The 22724-nt window shown below is 37.9% G+C and overlaps 1 protein-coding gene across 3 annotated transcripts in view; it reads left to right on the top strand.

Moving 5' to 3' along the window:
- IL1RAP (interleukin 1 receptor accessory protein) overlaps positions 1 to 22724 on the top strand; it is a 124767-nt gene that overhangs the window by 63476 nt on the left and 38567 nt on the right. For all 3 annotated transcript variants that reach the window (XM_019946220.3, XM_004321203.4, XM_019946219.3), the window contains exons 3-4: positions 13757 to 14042; positions 17835 to 18021. In XM_019946220.3, coding sequence (XP_019801779.1) covers positions 13757 to 14042; positions 17835 to 18021 — 473 coding nt within the window. The remainder of the gene's footprint in view (positions 1 to 13756; positions 14043 to 17834; positions 18022 to 22724) is intronic.

Here is a 22724-nt window from a genome sequence, read left to right on the forward strand (position 1 = left end):
AGCACTTAATACCTGGCATATGGAAAGCATTCAGTATTAGGTGGTAATTATTATAATAATGGTGGTCTCACTGGCAGAGTTAGTGCAAGACATCAGGTCTCCTGATCCTATGTTGTTATTCTCCATAAAGAATACTACTAGATGTACCTCAGGAACTCTGTTTAATGGCAAGGAAGTTTAAAGATATCTGTCTGACGATGAATTTTATGGTCAAAGAAAAGTCTCAGCAGTTAGCTGTAAGACAGAAAGAACATGGCTTAAGAGGCTCAAGAATCAATGTGGGGCTTCCCTAGTGGCGCAGTGGTTGAGAGTCCGCCTGCCGGTGCAGGGGACACCGGTTCGTGCCCCGGTCCGGGAAGATCCTACATGCCGCGGAGCAGCTGGGCCTGTGAGCCATGGCCGCTGAGCCTGCGCGTCCGGAGCCTGTGCTCCGCAACGGGAGAGGCTGCAGCGGTGAGAGGCCCACGTACCACAAAAAAAAAAAAAAAAAAAAAAGAATCAATGTGAATGGAGTATTTGAGGGAAGATTGTATATAGTCTCCAAACAAGAAGCCAAAGGACTGAGTATGATACCAGAGTCTTAGAGGATCAGTAGAGAGAGGACTGGTTCTGGAATCAGAAACTTCTACTGCCCAATAGCACTGTGGGCTTCCCATGTCATTCTCTGAGCCTCTCCAAACCCCCAAACGAGGCAACAACCCCTACCTCCGTGATCGAAGAACACAGTGTGTCTGAAACTGCAGTGTCAAGTATAAATTATTGTGTACTCTGTTAACAATTACAGATTTATAATCTTTGGCGGGATGTGGTGAGGGCGGGGAAGTAGGCACTGATTCCTGAGTAATAAGTTTGGGACATTTTACTGACTTAAAGAGTATGAAAATAAAAAGCCATTTCTAATCAACCACCTCCATTATCACTTTCCCCACGAGGCAGGGAGCCACAGCATTGGGAGGCTAAAAGTACCCAGAGAAGAGTGTCCTGACTTGACAGTTTTGCCTTGGGATGTATACCTTGGGTAGACACATACACACACAAAACAGAGATATATACACGGACAGTTAAAGTTGTATGTTGAAGCTCCTAAAAGCCTTCTTGGTGTGACTGCAGACCCTTTTCCTGATCTAGCACCTATTTCTCTTATTTTCATGTTTTCTACTTTATGGTAATTATTTGCTTTTTTTCAGCGTCAGAACACTGGCATGTATCCCCTCGTGAGTGTCAGTGGAGAATGTGTGTATCACATGAAAGAGGGCTGATAATAGTAGGGTTATTAGCTAAAATCTTCTATGTTTGGTTTCTTTGGAGTGTTTGCTTTTGCTTCCTATATTGAAAATTTATTCTCCCATTTTGCTTCCTATGTTTCAAGAGCTCTGGAGATCAGGAAAGTTGGTTTGTGTTTTCTGCTTTCTCTTCAGCAATAAATATGTAAGAGGCAAATGTTCTCAATCCTATAGTGACTCAAGAAGCTGACCATAAATATAAGCATAAAAATTCAACCTTTGATATGCCAGGAGAAAAGAAAAACAGAAACTGATGTAAGTGTGGTATAAACTCTCTCCTGTAATTGGTTTTATAGGCAGAAGTCATGTGTGATATAGGAAAAGTAACCAGGAATCTGGAAGGTTTCATCCTGCCTCTGGTACTAACCCAGCGTTTCACTCAGGCATTCCTTCACCCCTCTGGTCTCAAAGCCTAATCAGTATAATGTGTCCTGGAACTGGATGATTTGTAAGGCCCCCTTCCAGCTCCAACCCATAGTGGTTTTTTTCAGATGCATAGTGGATTACAGGTGGCTTAAACATTCAGAAACTTGGACCATGATTTAATCTTGGCATTTATCTTCCCAAGACCTTGCTTCTCCCCTTGGGAGCTGACGCTGTTCTCTTCCTGCGGGACCACTGAAAGCCCAGCCACTTGGAACCCCTACCTCGTGAATTCTTCCTACTGCCCCACTGTCATTCACAGCCAGATGTTTCCCAGACCCCATTTCGAACGCTCAGCTTTTGTGGCTTGCTTCACCTGATTTTCTCTCAGAATCTTTTGTTTTCTGCTTGTCACTACCAGCCTTCAAGAAAAATCTACATGCTTGACACATTATTAAAATTGAATGAGACTGCACTGGCATTTCACAGGTGATGCCCCTCTTAAATGCACTGGCAGGATTGTAGCCCCTGTCTCTTCCCCTGGCAGGTGATGAAGATCTCAAACGCCCTTTTACTCCAAGCAATTTCCTGAGAATTTCTGAGGAGGTTGCTGGCAAGGCTCACAAAATGCTCTTTTTTTTTGACTTTGTAGTTGCTTATAGAATATGATTGCAAATCTTGAGGCATGGGAATCATATAGCTTTTAATTGAAAGTTGAAGGCGTCTGATGTACTTTCACTGAACAAGCCCCCTTCACCCTCCATCTGGGACGTGAGATGTGGGGATGGAGGGTTATAGAGACATTTTGAGTATGTGGAGGGCTTTAAATTTTCATCATGGAGAAAAGTGATTGCTTGGCTGTCTTTACTAATTAAGAAGTTGGTTTATGCTTAGCCTGCTTTCTACATTTTAGGACTCAAATTTAATTTTGGATTTTCTGTCCTGGATCTGGTAAAGTGTAATAAAAACTCAAAAACAAATGCACATAAGAATTTTTCCTGCTATCTTTCCAGGTCTTAATTCCCTCATCTGTGAAAATCAAAATAATAATTGTAGCTAAAATTTATTACGTTCTTACTATGCACCCAAGCATATAATACCACATATACGATCTTCTTTACCCCTATCAACAGGTCTGCTAGGTAGGTACTTACATTAGCTTCATATTTTTCTTCATGTATTATTACACGTGAGGAAGCTGGGGTATGGGATCCTTCTTTCCAAGTGCCATACTTATGGGCAGCATTGCCACCTACTTTGCTTGAGTATCAGCCTCAAGGATAAGACCCATATCCCATATATCAGCTTCTTCACCTGTAAAAAGAAAAGGAGGAGAATTGGGTGGCTTGATTATGTAGAACGCATGTAGAGTTACCTCCTATGCTCCAGTATTACTGTTACCGGTTTCAATCTTCCTGGATTTGCTTTTTTTTGCCTATTTCAACCTCTGTTTTGAAGGAGAATATACTATTATGCTATTTACATTCCCGATACCAACTGGGAATGTTTGTGTAGATACGCATTTTGCTGGAATGTTAGAGTAGACAGAACGTGACATTTGGACCGAAAAGAAGTGATTCTATGCTTGCCATTCATGAGCTCTATGCCATTCATCAAGTTAGCTCTCTGAGCTTAGTTACCCCATTTGTAAAATGAGAAGCTTGCTCTAAATATTTTAAATACTCCCCTCTAGTCTAACACCCTCAAACACTGTGTTAGAGGTGAGTCCTCATAGGTTAAATGATAACATTTGTTGGGCCACATTTAGTTTGAAATTGTCCATTCTCAGTTTGGAATCAAGAAAGAGAAGAATATAATATTAAGAATAGTGAGGACTACTGAATAGCTCTCTGTTAAACACATTAAAGAACATTGTCTCTTAAGTCTTCAAACCAGCTTTCTTTGACAGAGGAATATTTACTATACTTGCCAATACTCACATGGTTAGCAAGTAGCAGAATGATTTGAACTGGGGTTGTCAGACTCCAGAGACTCCATAGAGAAAGTAGTTTCAGGATATGAGTTTCAGGTTTGGTCACTCCCCACCTCTATCATATATTGTTAGCCCATCTCTCAGACGTGTCTTTTATCCTCTCTTGGCTTCATTCACCTCATCTGTAAAATGGGGGTATTACCAGCTATCGTACTGGAACAGAAGGCTACCACCAGATCTAAGACCTTGTGTTCTGGGATTCTATGATGCTGCCCAAAATACCTTTACTTCCAATGCTGAGGATCTGTTTCTTGCGTGGAAATTTGAAGGCAGAGACCTTGTTTTTTGCTCCATTTTGTTTATAGCCCTAGCGCTCATAGGACCCTGAGTAAATATTGTGTAATAATGAAAATGAAGAGAGTGAAAGTTGCTTGATTATTATATGAGAATAGTAACTGGATATGTACATCTTAATCATGGATTAGAAAAAAATTGCTTGGGGAAAATAACATAAAAACCAGCTAATGACTGCTTAGAGTTTCCCTAGCGCACAGTGCCACACTTGACATAAGCCCGTTTACTTACTGTCACAACAGCCCTGCAAAGAAAATCATTCCCTTCAGCCATATGAGGATGCTCATTACAGTGATTTTTTTAAGGAAAAGAGGCAGCCTACCCATAATCCATTCTTTAGCCTGCTAACCCCTACTGCCACTTTGGTGAGAGAAGCGAAGCCTTTTCTAGGTAGCTATCAGATGATTCTTTTCCATGTTCCTCCTTATTATGCACAGCAACAGGAAGGGTGGCTGTTGGACCTTAACTCATGATGATGAAGGGTCTCTTTGTTGGTGCTGCAAGAACCAGTTGGGAAATGACTTGATGGAGACGAAGAGTGAGCCTGAAAACCTTCAGCAGCTCCTGTAGACCTGAGAACTGTGAACATTTCTAGAGCACACATGGTTTTTTCTCAAGTCCTCTGCCACAGGGAAAACTTTGTAGAAAGTGACACTCATGTTCACAGACTAAGAAAGGAACAGCTACATGGCAGGACTGAATGAAAACCAAACTGTTCATAGACCCTAGAGTGCTGGTCCTATAACAATAATTAGACTTTGAAAGATCTCAACTCTACATCATCCTTCAGATGATTTGATTTTGTAACTTTAAATATCACCTACTTTGGTATATGTTTTGGATTTAAACTTCATAAGTTTGGTTGTTTTCATCTATGAGGTTTCATTGTCCCTTTTCACCTCGTCTTTATTTTCATGTTTGCCTGGGAATGACTTTCTCTACTTTTTTTTTTTTTTTTTTTCCATTGTGGGGACTACCGCTTCTAATTGATATAAAATAATGGTCTTTAGGTCAGTGTAAAGATAAGTGCCCAGTGTCACGGGGGGGCATTGCACACGATCTGGAGTAAAGCTTGTTGTAGCAACAAGACCCTAACAACCTCTGCAAAGCTGAAGCTGTAACTTGTGGAGCTTCACCCTCCCCCAACTCACTTTCTGAGTTTGGCATTCTTTCCTTATCTGGCAAATCTTATCATCTGCTCAGAGCTAGTTCTTATTTTTTTTCAAATTACCCAATCAAGAAAACTCTCTTCTTTGGTGGGAGTAAGGTATGTCTAATTATCTGCTCCAGGAAAGCCATCTGCCAGTTATTAGCTCAGTATTGTTGAACAGTACAAGCAGCCTGAGGACGTCTGATGGGTGCTCATAGCCACTCCAGCTTTCCTCCCCCACCAGGAACTTCTCTCTCTCCTCTTGATGGCTTAGTTGACAACTATTAAATTTCAGCAACATTTTCTAGACCTTTGAGTAGCTCTCCTCTGAATAAAAAAAAATCTAAGTTTTAGTCTTCTTTTTTTCCACGGAAATCATACTCTAGGAAATGTAGTTCGTAGATTTTTTCTTTTGTTTTTAAAAACTGGTGATTAGGGCTTCCCTGGTGGCGCAGCGGTTGAGAATCTGCCTGCTAATGCAGGGGACACGGGTTCGAGCCCTGGTCTGGGAGGATCCCACGTGCCACGGAGCCACAACTACTGAGCCTGTGCGTCTGGAGCCTGTGCTCCGCAACAAGAGAGGCCGCGATAGTGAGAGGCCCGCGCACCGCGATGAAGAGTGGCCCCCACTTGCCACAGCTAGAGGAAGCCCTTGCACAGAAACGAAGACCCAACACAGCAAAAATAAATAAAATTAATTAATATATATGTTTTAAAAAAAACAAAAAAAAATGGTGATTAATTAATAGGACACTACTAGAAAAATATCTGGATAGTTTTAGTATTTTTTCCACTGAGGAACAAAAAGGAATATATTTTTCAATGTAAACATTAATCAAAAACCTAGAATCATGGGGTGGATAAAACCTCACAAATAGTTCAACAACCCACTTGTTATAAGAGATGAAATAAGACATTTTTATCAATTAGAATGATGATCAGCTTTGAATAAGGAGAAAACAATACATTAATACTTCCCCAATGTTGATGTGCATAGGAATCACCTGGGGATCTTGTTAAACTGTAGATTCTGATTTGGTAGGTCTGGGTGGGGCCTGGAAGTCTGCAGTTCTGACAGGCTCCCAAGGGATGCTGCTGATGGTACGTTCAGTAGCAAGGATATTAAAAAAAATACATATTTCCTATGTAAAATCTAGAGGTAGGAAATTCAGGGCTGATAAGCCAGCTCCATACTTATTCAAGGTCCCATCTCCATTCACTTTCACATTCCTCCATCTTTAGGGTGTGGCCTTCATTCTTATAGTCCATAAGGTAGCTCCAGCTGTCACATCCATGTTCCCAGCAGCAAGATGGAAGAAGTGGGATGGTAGCAAGAGCACAGGAGACATAGGATATGTCAGTGTTTCTCAAGGAAAGTTTCTGGAATCTACCACATGACAATTTCAAACATATCCCATTGCCCAGAACTGTCACCTGACTATATCCAGGTGAGAGGAAAGCTGCAGAATATAGCCTTTATTCTGAATGGCTGTGTGCCCAACTGAAAATTCCCATACACCAGAAAAAGAAGGGTTTGGGGACGTGGTATATGGGACATGTTTAACAGTCTTTGCCATAGACCTGGAGAGACGAAATCACCCTCAGGCTTAGTCTCTGCCCTTCCATTAGACTTAGTCTCTGCCCTCAGCCTTAGATAGAATGTGCTGATGGGTGTTAAGGTGATGTCATCCACATGGGGTTCTAAGATGGGATATTAAAAGGGCCTGGTTCTCATCTCAACCCAATCTCAGGACTACCCTCTCTACCCACACCTGTATATACTATACTATACTATACTATACTATCTATACTACACTAATGTAATGACTATAATCCTGCCTAGAATCCTGTTTTAACACTTGATTCATTCATTCTACCAGCTATTTTCATTTAGTTAATTTTGCATCTATGTCTTTGTTTTTCCAAGATTGTTAAGCTCTTGAGGGACAGGGACCCATGCAGATCCAGCTAATACGTACTGAGCTCCTTTCATACGTCTGGCCCTTTGCTTTCGAAACATACAGCCCTGTAAGATAGGCATACGACACATGGAGAATCTGAGTCTGAGAAGGGAAGCATTTTCTCCAAAGTCATAGGGCAAGTAAGTGGCACAGGGAAAATAATAACATACAGAAATTAATTCCACCTAGGTCTTCCAATATTTAAAAATTTCCTCTTCTTTTTTTATTTCCTATACCTGAGCTTCTTGAGTTCTTATATCTGCATGTCTCTACCATAGCATACAACACAGCAGGGTTTCAGTAGATATTTAATAAATACAAAAATATGAGTAGCTTTCCTGTGGGAAATATCTTGCTTTGAATGTGTGACCATAGATTTGGGACAAGCCTCCCAGATCTATGTTCAGGCAGCTTTTATTTGTGCTACCACTCAGGCAAAAGTAAGTCAATTAATCTCTCTGTCTTCATTTCCTGGCATGTAATGTGGGAATGGGCATGAAAGCCCAAGAGGGTGCTGTGAGATTAATTAGTTAAAATGTATACCCTGCTATATAAATGCTAATTGCTGTCAGGAGCGTGGGTTGGATTTTCCAGTGACTTGGCTTTGCGACGGCTTTGCACATTTCCATTAGTCCTCTGTGGCACCAAGCCCTGGCCTTAAGAAATCCTTTGGCTGAGGGAAATGATGACTTTGTAGTTCTCCCGTGATGAGGGGCCAATTTAGAGAGGAGTTCCACTATGGAGTAAACTGGTTAAGAAGGGACATTTTAAACAAAAAAGTAATTCATTGTGCCAGTAATTCACTAAATTCCCTTTGCTGTTATTAGAGACAAATCTATTTGCATAACAGCCTTTTCCCCAGTCTTTTCTTCGGCTAGTGCCTGCAGTGAATCATATAATTAATTTGGTATTACGTGACACTCCAACCCGTTACCATAGATTTTATTTTTATTTGTTCATTGAATAATTTTAAAAGCTCTGACAAAATGCCCTCAGGTGGCTGGCTAGAGAAAGTTAAAAAACCCACAGAACTAATTTCAAATGGGCAAAGAAAAAACTCAATAAAAATCATATCATTTTTGTTAATGTTCATGAATACTAATATGTGTGGTTTTGGTCCCTATTATAGAGGAGTCTGATTCACTTTATAGATACATGCATTTGGCCCATGAAACATTATGTAAGGGAGATACGTAGCGGGTATAATGATGTATTTTCCCTTGACCCTGTATTGCATTTAATTTGGTTGAAAAAATATTAAGTCTATGGAGTTAGCCAAAAATATTGATTGACCTGTATTTAAATTTTAGTGTGTAAGGGCCTTTAACATATGCTATGTTAAAAATAACTCTTGTCTGCTCTTGATTTATTGTTATGTTATGAAAGGAAAATTCTGGCTTCCTTTATTAGTCGATACTAGTCGCTATAACAGATTATATCCACCAAATCTCAATGGCTTAAACGATAGAGACTTGACTTAACACAGTCACAGCTCTTTGAAAGTGAGATGGCTTTCCTGAGAAGCTCTGCTTTGACTGATGGCAGGAATCCGGGCTCCTTCCATCTTGTGATGCTGCACATTTCAAACATTTCTGGTCTTCAAGGACTCCGTGGAAGGGAAAGAGAAAGCACCAAAGATCATGCTGGGAGTTTCAAGTTGTACAGCATCTCTGGCCATACTCATGGGCCAGAACCAAATCACATGGCCCCAACCCAACTGCTAAGGATATGTAGGTTTCATATGGGCCGAGGAAAAGAAAACAGGACTAATGAACATTTGGCCAGTCTCTGCCACGGTCTACCCCAGTGATCACCAAAATTCCATTTCATACTTCTTCCTAAATGGGTCTGCTTGAGTACATGCTTGTGGTTGTTATGTTACACTAGCTCTCTTTTTCCATCTCCCTTTTCACAATTAGCATTCTCCTACTTTACAAAAGAAAAATACAACTGTCACTTATCATCTGTCTTGGTGTTAATTATTGTTCAGGGCCATAAAGACTTCCCAGGGCCAAAGTAACGATTTATATCATTGGTATCTGAAAGTCTCATTTAATCAAGGTAACATTAACCCCCAGAATGGCTTCCTCTTTCTCTGCAATTTACCAGTGTTCCTGTTAAAAGCGAGCCATGATATCAGAACTGTGTTCTACTGACCCAAGTTGGGGTGATCTGAATTGAGATATGTTGTTGAGTGGGGTTGCAAGGAGAATGATACTTTTCATTTTATAGCCTTGTCTCTAAAATCATTCAAATTTGAGCAAATAGTTTAAAGTTCTTGACAGAGAGGCCTTTAGGAACAGCATAAAGAATATTTTTATGAAATACAGAAGGCAGTAGCATCTTACTTCATCCAGACAACAAACTTAATACAGTGCAGTTCCAGACTCCGTCAGCTGCCAACTGTCTCTCTCTGTCTCTTTCAACTATATCTTATAATTTAAAAGTGAATGAATGTCCTGCCAATGCATATTAATACAAATTTTGGAATTAAAAAACGAAATCAATACTTCTTTCTCACAGAAAGTAGGTGTGATTAGGATGGTTTGACACTGAGAGGGACTTTGCCAATTGTATTGCACAGTGGATACTTCCTTCCTTCCTTCCTTTGTTTTTCTCTAATTAATATTTTAATTATTTTCAAAGCAAGTCATGCATGGAAGTATTTTAAGGCCAATATATTAACGGGAATACCAAAATAATTATATTCTTTCTGTCATAATTTTCCTCTGCTCCTACTAGTTCTCTTCTTCAGAGACAATGACTTTTGAGGATTTTATTTATTTTTTCTGGCATTTCCTATCTACAGTTTGCTAACCAATTTGTGTATATTGTCATTTTTCATTTGGTCAACCCTATGTGTTATCTCTTCACTTTTTAAAATTTTAGTAAATAAGGACTCTCTAAAGTGCTATCCCCTTTGCTTTCCTTACTCGTACCTCTCTATATAATATTATTGCAATATTTGGTTGAATCAATAATCATTCAATTAATATATCTTCAAATATTAACGAACTATGATTATGCTACCTTTCTTATTTTTTGAAGTTATGAATTGCCTTGCTTTCATATGCTTACTCTAATTAGTATCCTTTGGTAACCATTTTCATACTTTTCAATTACCCTTCAGCATCATTTTTCACAGTGCAAATCTAATCAGATAATCCATCAGTTACAATTAATTTTTCTTTATTGGGGGTTTCCATTTTTTTTTTTCTATCTACACTGATTTACCACCAAGCCCTACTGCATAGCTGCTTTCCTGGGATATCCTGCATTGTTATTCTGGGAATCCCTTCCCCTCTCTCTTTAATTGCATCCCCTATTCCTTGATCTCCTGTTTTCCTTCGTCTTGTTTTTTCTCTCATTTTGTTGGCACAAATCTCCCAGAACCTTCTTGAAAAAATAGCACACAGGATATAAAATAACTGAGTCTTTATGTGTCTGAAAATGTCACTCACACATGATTATTTTGGTGGGTTTAAGGTTCAAGATTGCAAATAAATTTCCTTTAGATGCATTGCTTCATTATCTTCTAGTTTCCAGTCTTGTTTTTGAGAGTTGCAAAGCCATTCTGATTCCTAGTCTTTTGTACGTGACTATTCTTTTCCTCTTTCTTACTCGCTGGTAGTTTATATGATCTTTTCTTTTTCCACAGTTTTAAAAAATATTTTTGTGGTGTAAGTCTGTTTTCATCCACTGTGTTGGGGCAATTGACAGATCTTTTTAATTTAGAAGGTTATGACTTCAGTTCTGAGATTTGTTTTTGCTTTGAATTATTTAATGGAGAGTTTTCTTTTTATTTCCTTTCTTTTGGGGATCCTACTGTTGAGATGTTGAGACTCGTGGACTGGTCTAACTTTCTTCTCTATTTTCTGTTTTTCTTTCTACTCTACTTTTTAGAAAATTCTCAAATTTAACTTCCAAATAAACCATTTATTAAATTTTACCTTTCTTCAATCATGTTTTTAATTTTGATAAGCTTTTTTTCTCTGAATATTCCTATATCATTCTGTTCTTGCTTCATGAATATAAAAGTTTCCTTATCTCTCTGAGTATGTTAATGATAGTTTTTTTGTTTTTCTTTTAAAAGATTTATTTTTCTTGAATAATCTTGGTTTTATCAAATTTTCTTTTACAATGTTTCTTTGGATGTTACCTTCTATAGTAGAGATTTTTCTCAGATGTCTCCTGGGGCTGTTTGTTCATATTTAAGAAGAAGTGATTAAGAAGCTGATTAAAAATTCTAAATGTGAATGTGAGACTTGTTAACCTTGAGCTTTTCTATTGGATGATATGATGATATGGCTGTACAAGTTGTTAAAAAAAAAAAAAAACTCTGACACTAAGATTGTTAGATCTTTCTTCTGAAAGTAGTCAGATTTTCTGGAGAAGATTCATTCATTCTCCTGCCTGGAGAGTAAAGATCTGGCTGCTCCTATCCTTGGAGTGCAGTGGGAAAGGTTCCTGAGTGCTAGGAGGGTGGGGTTGGAACCAAAGATGTCACTTTTTGACATAGCGTTCATCCAGTTCTCCTTATTTTACTGTCTCACCTATGTGCTTATTTTTAAGGTATCTGGTTGCATTTGCCAGGATAGGATAGATTGTTCATATTGGTAGTAAGCAAATCCCAATTCTCTATGACTTAAAATAGCAAAGCTTTGCTGTGTGTCATCCATACCAAGGGAACCAAGCTAAAGGAGTCTCGACGTCTGTGCTTTCATATTTGCTAAGGCAGAAGAAAAGGAAGCATGGTGAAATATACTCTGGCCCTTAAAACACTCAACACAGGTGACGCTCAGTACATCATTTTGGCCAAAGTGAGTCACATGACATCCCCTTATTTCAGAGGGGCATAAAAGTACAATCTTACAATATGCCTAGTAAGAGAACTCAGAAATATGGAGTGTATGGTACTAGTGATTACTTATCTTGATACTGACAGTTTCTCCTCCTGGGTTTTCTCTGCATTCTGCATTGCAGATTGGTTTGTTCTCCAGCTCTCCCCTCTTCATTTAGGATTTTTCGTTTTAAATGTGCTAAGCTGGTCACCACTTGTCCATTTGATGTTGCTATTATCTTTCCTCTTGTTATTGCTATTACTTGGGTTTACGTCTTGAAAATTATTTTAGTTTTAGTGGAGTTTCATAAAGGAGTGAAACTGGATGCATGTATTCAATCTGACATGTTTAACTGAAAAAACTATGGTTATAACTTGCTGTTAACTGAAGGAGCTAATTCTGCAACTATGCAGTTTTAATGAAAATATATTTAAAGAACGTTATGATAGATGTTTAATAAAAATATTTTATTATCAATTTGTATTAATGTGAACAACACTTTGATCTTTCCAGTTCTTTCTTGTGTATTGGATTTTAAAACATGTTTCTGAATGAAGCACAGAAATTTTAAACAATGGAAATTTGTTGATTCTTGGAAAAGTCAGTTTGTTAGCTTTCCTGGAGGTCTATTATTTACTTAGAAATGTATTACTTACTTACAAAACATTTTGTAAGTCATAAAGCTTCAAATGCTTTGCTTTTATCAAAATTAGTCACTAATTTAGTTGTTCGGTTAGCTGTCTGCTTATGCCCAAAATGTTGCCTAGCAAACGATCATAAACTTCATTTAATTTATTACACATGTATTATTGCTCATGAGTCTATAGGTTTTCTGGGTGGTTCTGGTGATATAGGCTGAGCTTGCTCTTACATCTTTGGTCAGCTGTAGAGAGAGAGGTCTGACAGCTGTGCTTCTGGAGGGTGCAGCTGTCAGCAAGGGTGCCTCAGCTCTACTACATGTGGTCTCTTATTTACTAGGAAGCTTTCTTGTGTATTGTAGTCAGTTTGGCTGTCTAATCTAATACCAGTAGACACACATGACTAATCCAAATTGATATGTGCAGTAAGTGTAAAATACACTGAATTTTGAAGAGTTATTACAAAAAAGAATATAGGGGCTTCCCTGGTGGCGCAGTGGTTGAGAGTCCGCCTGCCGATGCAGGGGACGCGGGTTCGTGCCCCGGTCCGGGAAGATCCCACATGCCGCAGGGTGGCTGGGCCCGTGAGCCATGGCCACTGAGCCTGCATGTCCGGATCCTGTGCTCTGCAAAGGGAGAGGCCACAACAGTGAGAGGCCCGCGTACGGCAAAAAAAAAAAAAAAAAGAATATAAGTATAAAATAGCTTATCAATATTTGGGATGTTTGGGATATATCGAGTTTAACAAAATACATTATAAAAATTAATTTTACCTGCTTTTTATTTCTTTAATGTGGCAACTAGGACACCTAAAATTAACTATGTGGCTTGCATTTTACTGCTATTGGACAGTGAAGACCAGGGGAGAACTGGGAATCTTAGAGCGTTGCCATTTCAGTTACAATCTTCTCCTTAGAACCTCTTTTGTCCCCAGAGGAGTGAAAGAGTACATGATTTCTTTTCCAGGTGAGATTCTCCCCCATACCTTGTAGGGTTCAACAGGATCAAGCTATCAGATCACACTGTTATCCAATGGATAGTCAAAAGATAATAAATGAATGAGGGGAATTCTCCTCACACCACAGCTGTCTATTACATGCATTTATTAGAAAGAGGCTAATGAATACGACCCGAGAGGAGGGTCCGGAAAATACTGCGGTATCCTAAAGAGAAGGTGTGTTCTCTGGAGATGAGATGACTCCTCTGCCTTTTCTTTCTTTTTGACTGTTCCAGAACGCTGTGATGACTGGGGACTAGATACCATGAGGCAGATCCAAGTGTACGAAGATGAGCCAGCTCGTATCAAGTGCCCACTCTTTGAACACTTCTTGAAATATAACTACAGTACAGCCCATTCAGCAGGCCTTACTCTGATCTGGTATTGGACAAGGCAGGACCGGGACCTTGAGGAGCCGATTAACTTCCGCCTCCCTGAGAACCGCATTAGTAAGGAGAAAGATGTGCTCTGGTTCCGGCCCACACTCCTCAATGACACAGGCAACTATACCTGCATGTTAAGGTAGCCTGACCCTTATGGTGACTTTCTCTTTTCCCTTTCGTTCCTGAACTGTTTTCCAAACGATGCATGGGCTGTGAAGGCGGGAAGGGGAAGAAGGAAGCATGTAGAGAGATTTACACTTCACCTCATTGGCTTAGCTGAGGTTAGCTGAAAGAGATGTGCAGAGAAAATGGTTGAGCTTCTGAGAACATTCTCAATAGGTGGTTCCTTTTCAAACCTGACATACATCGGGGTTGTCTAGAGGTGGAGGCTTGTTCATTTGTTCCCTTTCCCTGACATGAATCTGCCTCCACGTCTGCCTCACCTGAAGGTATATCCGTTTCCCTGGACAATGAACAGGGTAGGCAGTAGAGCCCATTCGTATCTGTTAATCTTGGCAACTTTTTAAGTACCTAGCACAAACAAAGCCTCAGGATGCCATATAAAGGAAAGAATATCTGAGAGGCATTAAATATACTTAGAACAGTGCTTTTCAAACTTTTCCACCAAAATTTCCCTAAAAAGCAAATGAATACCAGATCTCTGGGAATCTAAGAGTATAATCAAAAGCACCCTACCATTACTGCAAAAATTCTTTCAAATCCACTTTTTCTCTGAAAGTTCATGTACATTTTGCATTTTACTTCACAATATACCAATTTTCCTTTTACAACAGATTAATTTTGTTTTTCCTCTGGGGGGGAAAAAAAAAAACCTTGAAAAAATTGAGGGTCCTTCTGAAAAATAACCATTTTAAGGCTTAGTACTTTGGCTACTTTTTTTCCTGAGGTCCCTTTTTAGCTTCCAGGCTTTATTTTAGTTTTTAAACTCCCATCTGAGTTGTGAATTTTTTTTTTAAATATAGTTTCCTACTATTTAATAGTACATTGGCTTTCCTAGGTCTTCCATAACAAAATACCACAGACTGGGTGGCTTAAACAATGGAAATATGTTTTCTCATAATTCTGGAGGCTAGAATTCCAAGATTAAGGTGTCAACAGGGTTGGTTTCATTCCTCTCTCCTTGGCTTGTAGATAGACATCTTCTCTCCATATCTTCACATCATTTCACCTCTGTGTCTTCTGTGTCCTAATCTCCTCTTCCTATAAGAGCATCAGTTATATTGGATTAAGGCCCACCCATATTACCTCATTTTACCTTAATTACCTCTTTCAAGACCTATCTCCAAATACAGTCGCATTCTAAGGTATTCAACTTCAACATATGAATTTGGGGTGGGGGACACAATTCAGCCCATAGTGATAGAGCTGGATGACATAACAATAACAGAAGAGCATAACAGAATAATAATGTAAGCCCAGACCTTCTTCTGAATGCTCCTTGTCTCTCATGGATGTTATAACTGTTCTCTGATGGAGAACTATGACTATGTTTTGATAAATTTAAACAATGTTCTGATTTAGTGAGAAAGGACTTCTCTATCACAGAAAAAAGCATATTGATCACTGTGGCTTTGGGAGTCCCTTGTAACCTTTTAAGTCCCTTCTGAGGCTTTTACCCCTTCTATTTAATTTTGTTGGAGTGAACTCTAGACTGGGATGTGAGCTTCCAAGGAGCCTGCAATACGCATGTGTCCATTGTTTATGCCCTAATACAGCTTTGGTATCTATACCCACACAATGAGAAAGCTGGCCTAAATGTTCTTTGAGCTCCTTTTCATCTTTGGCAATTGTTAATCTAGTAACATTTCACACATACACCTTGGCAAATACCTGGGGAAGGGTCATCAGTAGCTTTCTGGTTGACCTTGGTCTCTACTATGCATTCTAGTGCTTCAGTATCTCTCTTTTTTTTTTTTCCTTAGCAACCCACTACTTCTTTAGAACTCTCCTCCAAACTTTTCCAGCCTTCTTTTATATTATAGGAACAGGGCTCATGACTATCTAGGCCTGAGTATACCTTTAGTGTTATTTATCAATTTCCAGATTGCCATCTCTTCAGTTTACCTGTCTGCCTATCTTCTAAAGAAAATTTTAATTAAACTTATCTGGTGGGGGTACCAGAAGCTTCCCATTGTCCTGTGGTGATTCCTAAACTGAGAATAACCTTAAACTGAACCATGTGAAATCATAGGCCTGATGTCATTAAGAAAATAAAGTTAAGATTCATCCTCTAGGATTTTACTGCTTGTATTCTTGCTTCAGTACCTCTGTTAAGATAACATCCAGATTTGACTTACGGAGCTGGAAAAGTCAGTCCATTTATTGTTCATCACTTGATTTTATAGTCAGGAAGTGTATCTTATTAAGCTAAAATTTACCTGCTATAACTTCCACCTATAGGATACTTCTACTTGGAAGACCTTTTGTTATCTGTAGGTAAAGATTGTGCCTGCCACTCTCCCTTTCCACCTTATTACCATTGTCATAAGTCATCCTTAAACACTCTCTCCTCCCATCCTGGGGAGGGTAATGAATTCTCCCACACTTTCCATTGGATTTAGTCTTAATTCATGAGTTATTGAGTATATAATATGTCTTAAATAGAAATCACAAAAAGGGGTGGACAATGAATGACCCATTTACATACCACCCTAAAAAATCAGTTATTTTATTATCTATACTCCCTTTATTGTTTTCATATATGTAATACAGTTTTATGTATATTCCATGTATCCAAAAAATATTTATTCAGGGCCTACTGAAAGTTTAGGCACTGCACTAGATGAAAGAAATAAAAGAAAACACATATGGTCGTGACTTTGTGTGAACCATGATAAATTCAATCAAGGAATTGTCCAAGGTGCTGAGAGGATGAGAGTCCTAATTTAGATATGGGGTGTGTAGAGAATGACATAGACCTCAGTGTGAAAGGTAGGATGATGGGAAAAGAAGAAGCCCCCAGGCAAATGAAATGACTTACACAAACATTAAAGGTATAAATACAGTTCCCCGCCATCTTTTTTTTTCTTTTTTTAAAGATTTTTTTTTTTGATGTGGACCGTTTTTAAAGTCTTTATTGACTATGTCTTCTGTTTTATATTTTGGTTTTTTGGCCACAAGACACATGGGGTCTTAGCTCCCCGATCAGGGATCAAACCCACAACCCCTGCACTGGAAGGCGAAGTCTTCACTGGACCACCAGGGAAGTCCCTCCCCAGCCATCTTAACATGTTTTATGTGTTTGTTAGTTTTTTCCTTCATGCTTGATTTTTTTATATATGTGTACAATAACTTTGGATGGTTGTACCATGTTTTTTTTTTTTACAGTCTTCCTTTTCATACGTTTTTCTACTGATTCCAATATCTTCCTTGCTGATATAACACAGGATGGGCAGTTTTGATCATGTGCTCTCTCTATTCTCACTTTTCCTACGTCTATCATGTGAAAAAATCTCCAGAAATAAGCTTACAAGGGAAAAGGCTCAGGCTTTTAAAAATGTTTTTGGAAACATATTTAATTTTCCAGAACTCGTTTATACCATTATCAACCATGAGTTAATATGCTGTTCTTACCTGTGCCTTACCAGTACTGAGTGTTATTAAGAATGTTTTAAGGGTAAAATTAAACATTATATACATGAATATATACACACACATACATATGTATGTTTAGGAACATATCTAAAAATCTAAATAGTTTATCAATAGTAGCTAATTGTGTCTGTTTTTATTCTGTTGTGTCAGTTGTTATAGAAAATACCTCCATAACACATTTAATTGTTACATGAACTTAATATATACATAAAGTCTCAATACACAGCAGTACTTCACTTAGCTCATTTTAATGTGTTTGCTGCATCAAAACAAATGCAAATGAGACTGCCCATTCATTGCATATTTTTCTTTTCAGGAACACTACATATTGCAGCAAAGTTGCATTTCCTCTGGAAGTGGTTCAAAAAGATAGCTGCTTCAATTCTCCCATGAAACTTCCTGTGCATAAATTATATTTAGAATATGGTGTTCAGAAGATCACTTGTCCAAACATCGATGGATTTTTTCCTTCTAGTGTCAAGCCAACCATCACTTGGTATATGGTAAGCAAACTAGAGGGCATTTACCCTCTCTAAAATGACAATGATTATTTGTTGAGTTAATATAGAAACTGAGATTTTTCTCATCATCATTTCCTCCTTAATAACTTTATACAAATCTTTTACGGCTTCCTCACTTTGTACCATTTTAAAGGAAGTGGTGGAGATGCTTTGCCTCAACCCACCATGTCTTAAATTACATTCACTGGACTACCAGAACTACCTTATTTCTATTAACTTCCTGTGAAATACAATTTGAGAAATATTGCCCACTTCTACTCACTGCTGAGTGAAGTCAGAAGCTGCTAATTCATCTGGTGATTTTCAGCTCTTTGGTTAATAAGTACTGTATTTGATTATTTGTATGTGTTTTCACGTTTGCCTTCCTTTGTGGGCACGGTCGATCTGTGGTCTATCACACATCTGAGAGCTTTGGAAAGTATTTAATCAAAATATGAAAGTGTTGGAAGGTGACACTTGGGACAGCAGCATAGTTTTCTAATCTCTTCAAATATCCACCTGAGCCAAAGCCAAAAACTCCTGAAAAACATTTAAAACAAAACTCAGTGACAAGTTATCCATAAGAATCACTTTCAGTAAAATAAGTGAGATAAATCACCAGTACAACCCATATAGAATCAGAGTCTATAGAGAAGGAAGCTGATGGAAATAATATGGCATCTGGCAGACTCAGGAAGAGGAGAAACCCCAAAAAGCCAGTGGGTGAAGCAATTTGAGAATAGCAGCCGAAATTTTGCTCTCTAATAGAGAGTGAGTCCAAGCAGCCTATAGCAAGATATTTTGAAGGAATTGGAATAGTTCTAGTGCCTCGGAACTCTGAAAAACAACCACCCACACTGAGGAAAAACTGCTAGGAGTGGAATCAAAATAAACAGGATCAGGGTCATGTAGAAGAAGGAAGGAGAACCTGCTGAGAATGGAGGAGCCGAACAGAATCAGGAAATCTCAAGACTGTAGTTTTGAAGAAGGATCTCTGTGAAATTGGAAAATCCTGACAAATCGTAAAGGTCAGGAAAACTAGTTTTACATAATAATGAGCAACAAAAAGAATCAAGATAAAATCCCATTCGAAGCTATAAGAAAAAAAGGAGATTGAGAGTCTGCCTGCCGATGCAGGGGACACGGGTTCATGCCCCAGTCCGGGAAGATCCCAAATGCCGCGGAGTGGCTAGGCCCGTGAGCCATGGCCGCTGAGCCTGCGCGTCTGGAGCCTGTGCTCCGCAACGGGAGAGGCCACAACAGTGAGAGGCCCGCATACTGCCAAAAAAAAAAAAAGGAGAAGAAGAAGCAGAATAACATTTCTATAGAAAAAAAATAAAAGCATTCCAGAACAACCTATTGCAACCTACTGTTTCAAAAATTGGCACAAAGACATTAAGAAGTGATGCAAGATGAGAGAGGATAACAAATAAAAATTAGAAAATTCCAGAAATTATACAACTCAGTAAAAACTTAGAAGAAAATTAATTATTTCAGAAATAAATCTAAACTAAGAGGAGCAAATAGAAAATAAACACAACAAGTAATACCTTAAGATTAAAAGAAAGTGGAATGGAGAAAAAATGTTGATCAAAAATAAATGATGAATAAAAATAAAAAGGTTAGAATGGATATACCAATATCATATAAAGTAGACTGTAAGATGATTAATATTATCAGAGATAGAAAGAACTTTTCAGAATAATAAAAGGGTCAACTCATCAGGAAGGCATGAAAATAATAAAAAAGTATATATGCTTAATAACAGTGCTTCAAAATACATGAAGGAAAAGTTGACAAAGTTAAAAGAAGAAATAGACAATTCTATAATCCTAGTTGAAAACTTTAGTATCTGTCTCTGTTTAAGCCATTAATGAAGTGACTTAAGAGTTTTTCATTGGCCAAAGATGGAACAATTTAAACTTTAGTAAGGATATTAATTGCAATAGGTCGAATCTCATGAATTAAATTTAAATCCGTAAGTTCATAATGATATTTCAAAATATGGCCACATTTGGATGAGAATAAGAAATAAAAACGTTACCTTGAAAACTGGTAAATAAAGGCGAAAAAAAGCCAAGATTTTATTTTGCCTTTTCTATAAGAAATGTATTGATATATTGAGTAATGACATAGTGCAGGGAAGTGTATTTTTATAAAAGTATATAATCACTTTGCAAACCCCAATGAATTACTAAATCTAAGCATTATGCATCATTGAGTGTTAATATCATAAGGAGAGAAACAGCCACTTTTCTTCTGATGAAAGAACACAATATTACCTATAATTGTGCCAAATGGATTCAATCTGAGTCTGATAAAACCTTTGGATCCTGCTGCCATTTTTCAGGAAATATAGAGAACAGAGGAATGTATTGATCTGCACCATGAGTTTGCAATCAGCAAAATCTAAATTGTGAGACACACTACAGACCAAATGTCTTGTGTTAGTCAACAGATAAATTGCAAAAAAAGAAAGGCATAGAGTGGGGATGTATAGATTAAAAGAAACGTAAAACAGTTAAAACACTAGAGTGGATGAGAATATAGTATCTAAGGACATATATGAGTGATAAAATCGTACATGAAAACAAGGAAGTGACTTCTCTATGAAGGTATAGATAGTTGCTACTTTGGGGGATAGTAAAGAAGGTGTGATTGACATGGGGCATGTGGAAGGCTTTCAAGGGTGACTGGTAATGTTCTATTCCTGGACCTGAGTGGTGGTTTTAAAAGTATTTGCTTTATACTAATTCATTAACTCACACATATGTTTTGAGTGTTTTTCATATATGCTTCATTCTATAGTAAAATGATTAAGAGGAAGGGAGATGATAGGAAAGGAAGGGGAGGTAGAGGAGACTGATTTAAGATATATAACAACCAATTGCAATGCATGGACCTTAAGTGGATCATGTTTTATTCAAACTAACTATAAAACATGTTATGAGAAAGGGAAATATGAACACAGACAGAATATTGATGATATCAATAAGTTATTATTACTTTTCAAATTATGATAATGGTAATGTAGTTTTGTTTTCGGGAGGGGTCTTGTCATTTAGAAGTACACACAGAAATATTTACAAATTAAATTGTATAATGTCTGTGATTTGCTTTGAAATAATACTGGGATGCAGTGAGTGGGTATAAATGAAATAAGACATAGCCTGAATTGGTACTTTTGACTAGAGATATGGGTACAGGGATCACTGTTTATTCTATGATTGTACTTTTCCATAGTAAAAAGGATTAAAAGAATTATATTAACAATTTGACATCAATAAGTGTAATATGTCTTCTGGTTAAAAAATTATGTTCATCTATTTATCTGCAACAAGGTCTCCCGTTTCTAATGAGATCCTATTCACTTTTTCTATATTTTGAATACTTTATGGTCTGAAAAAAGAATTTTACTTTTATACATATTCTATTATTTTCTCCTCTTTTTCCTCATGTATTCCCTCTGCCTGGAACATCCTCTTTTTCTCCTTTAGAACAAATCAAATTCTACACCTTTGTTAAATGTTCCCTGTACTCTCCAGCTGAAATAAATTTTCCCTCATATACCCTCAATTAGCTATTTATTTGTAACTGTTTCAATGTCACTTTTCACTTCCTTTATTGTTTTATAACCATTTATTCATGCATATATTCAATACATACTTGTTGAAGATCAACTGTATTCAATGCAATATATCTGGGGTCTGGTGGGTACACGGTAATGAATGTGATATGTGCCCTCCCCAACATAGTCCCAAAGGATCTCAGTTTAATTCAAACAAATTTATAAATAAGAATTCCTGTTCTTATCAAAAAGTAGAATTCTAAGTTCTACAAGAGTGTCAAAGAGAATTTATTGTTGGTTTTAAGAGGAGGGACAGATTTACATGCAGGTATTCTATGAGATTGACTGTATCTTGAGGGCAAAGTTATGCCATATCCATCTCTGTATCTCCAATGATTCCCAGACTTCTGGTTTTCCCGATTGGACCGATGTCAGTGCTATTAACCAAGGTATGAAATAGCAGAGGAGGAAGAGGTTTGGGGATCAAGTAATGAATTTAGATCATGTCATATTGAGTTAGATTTATCTGTGTGACATCTAGGTAGCAGTGACCAATAGGTAGTGGCTACATGTGTATGGGTCTGGAGCTTATAAAAAAAACAAAATCAAAGCTGGAGACAGAGAATTGGATACATCTATGTGATAGTTGAAGCCCTTAAGAAGACAAACTAAAGTGAGAAGAGAAAAGGGCTAAGATAAAAATCTGGAGAGAATGTTTATGGGGTGAATGAAAGCACAAAGCCTGGAAAGAAGACCAAGAAAAAAAAGTCATGGTGGTAAAACCATCACCATGGCAGATAACCAACAGTGTGCAGATGACTAAAGAGGATAACCAGTAACCAGCCAGCCTTTCTATTCTCTGATTATGAAAAGGTTGCTATGGATGTGTGTTATACTGCTTTTCATTTCTTTACGTTTTGGTAATTGACACCTTTACTCCTAAGAGTGCTTCCACTCTTCCAAAATAAGGGTTCTTGGTAGCTGCATTTTCCTATCACTGTGTAGCAATGATGCTATTGTTTTTTGCTTTCCACCTCTACAGTCACTCCCTGCATCCACCAAGGTATTTGACCCTCCTACAGTAGTCCTCTTTCAGTTGGTATCAGCTGAATTCCCTACTTTGGCATTGTAGAAATTG

The sequence above is a fragment of the Tursiops truncatus genome, chromosome 4 (genome assembly GCF_011762595.2).
Source record: "Tursiops truncatus isolate mTurTru1 chromosome 4, mTurTru1.mat.Y, whole genome shotgun sequence".
Taxonomy (NCBI): domain Eukaryota; kingdom Metazoa; phylum Chordata; class Mammalia; order Artiodactyla; family Delphinidae; genus Tursiops; species Tursiops truncatus.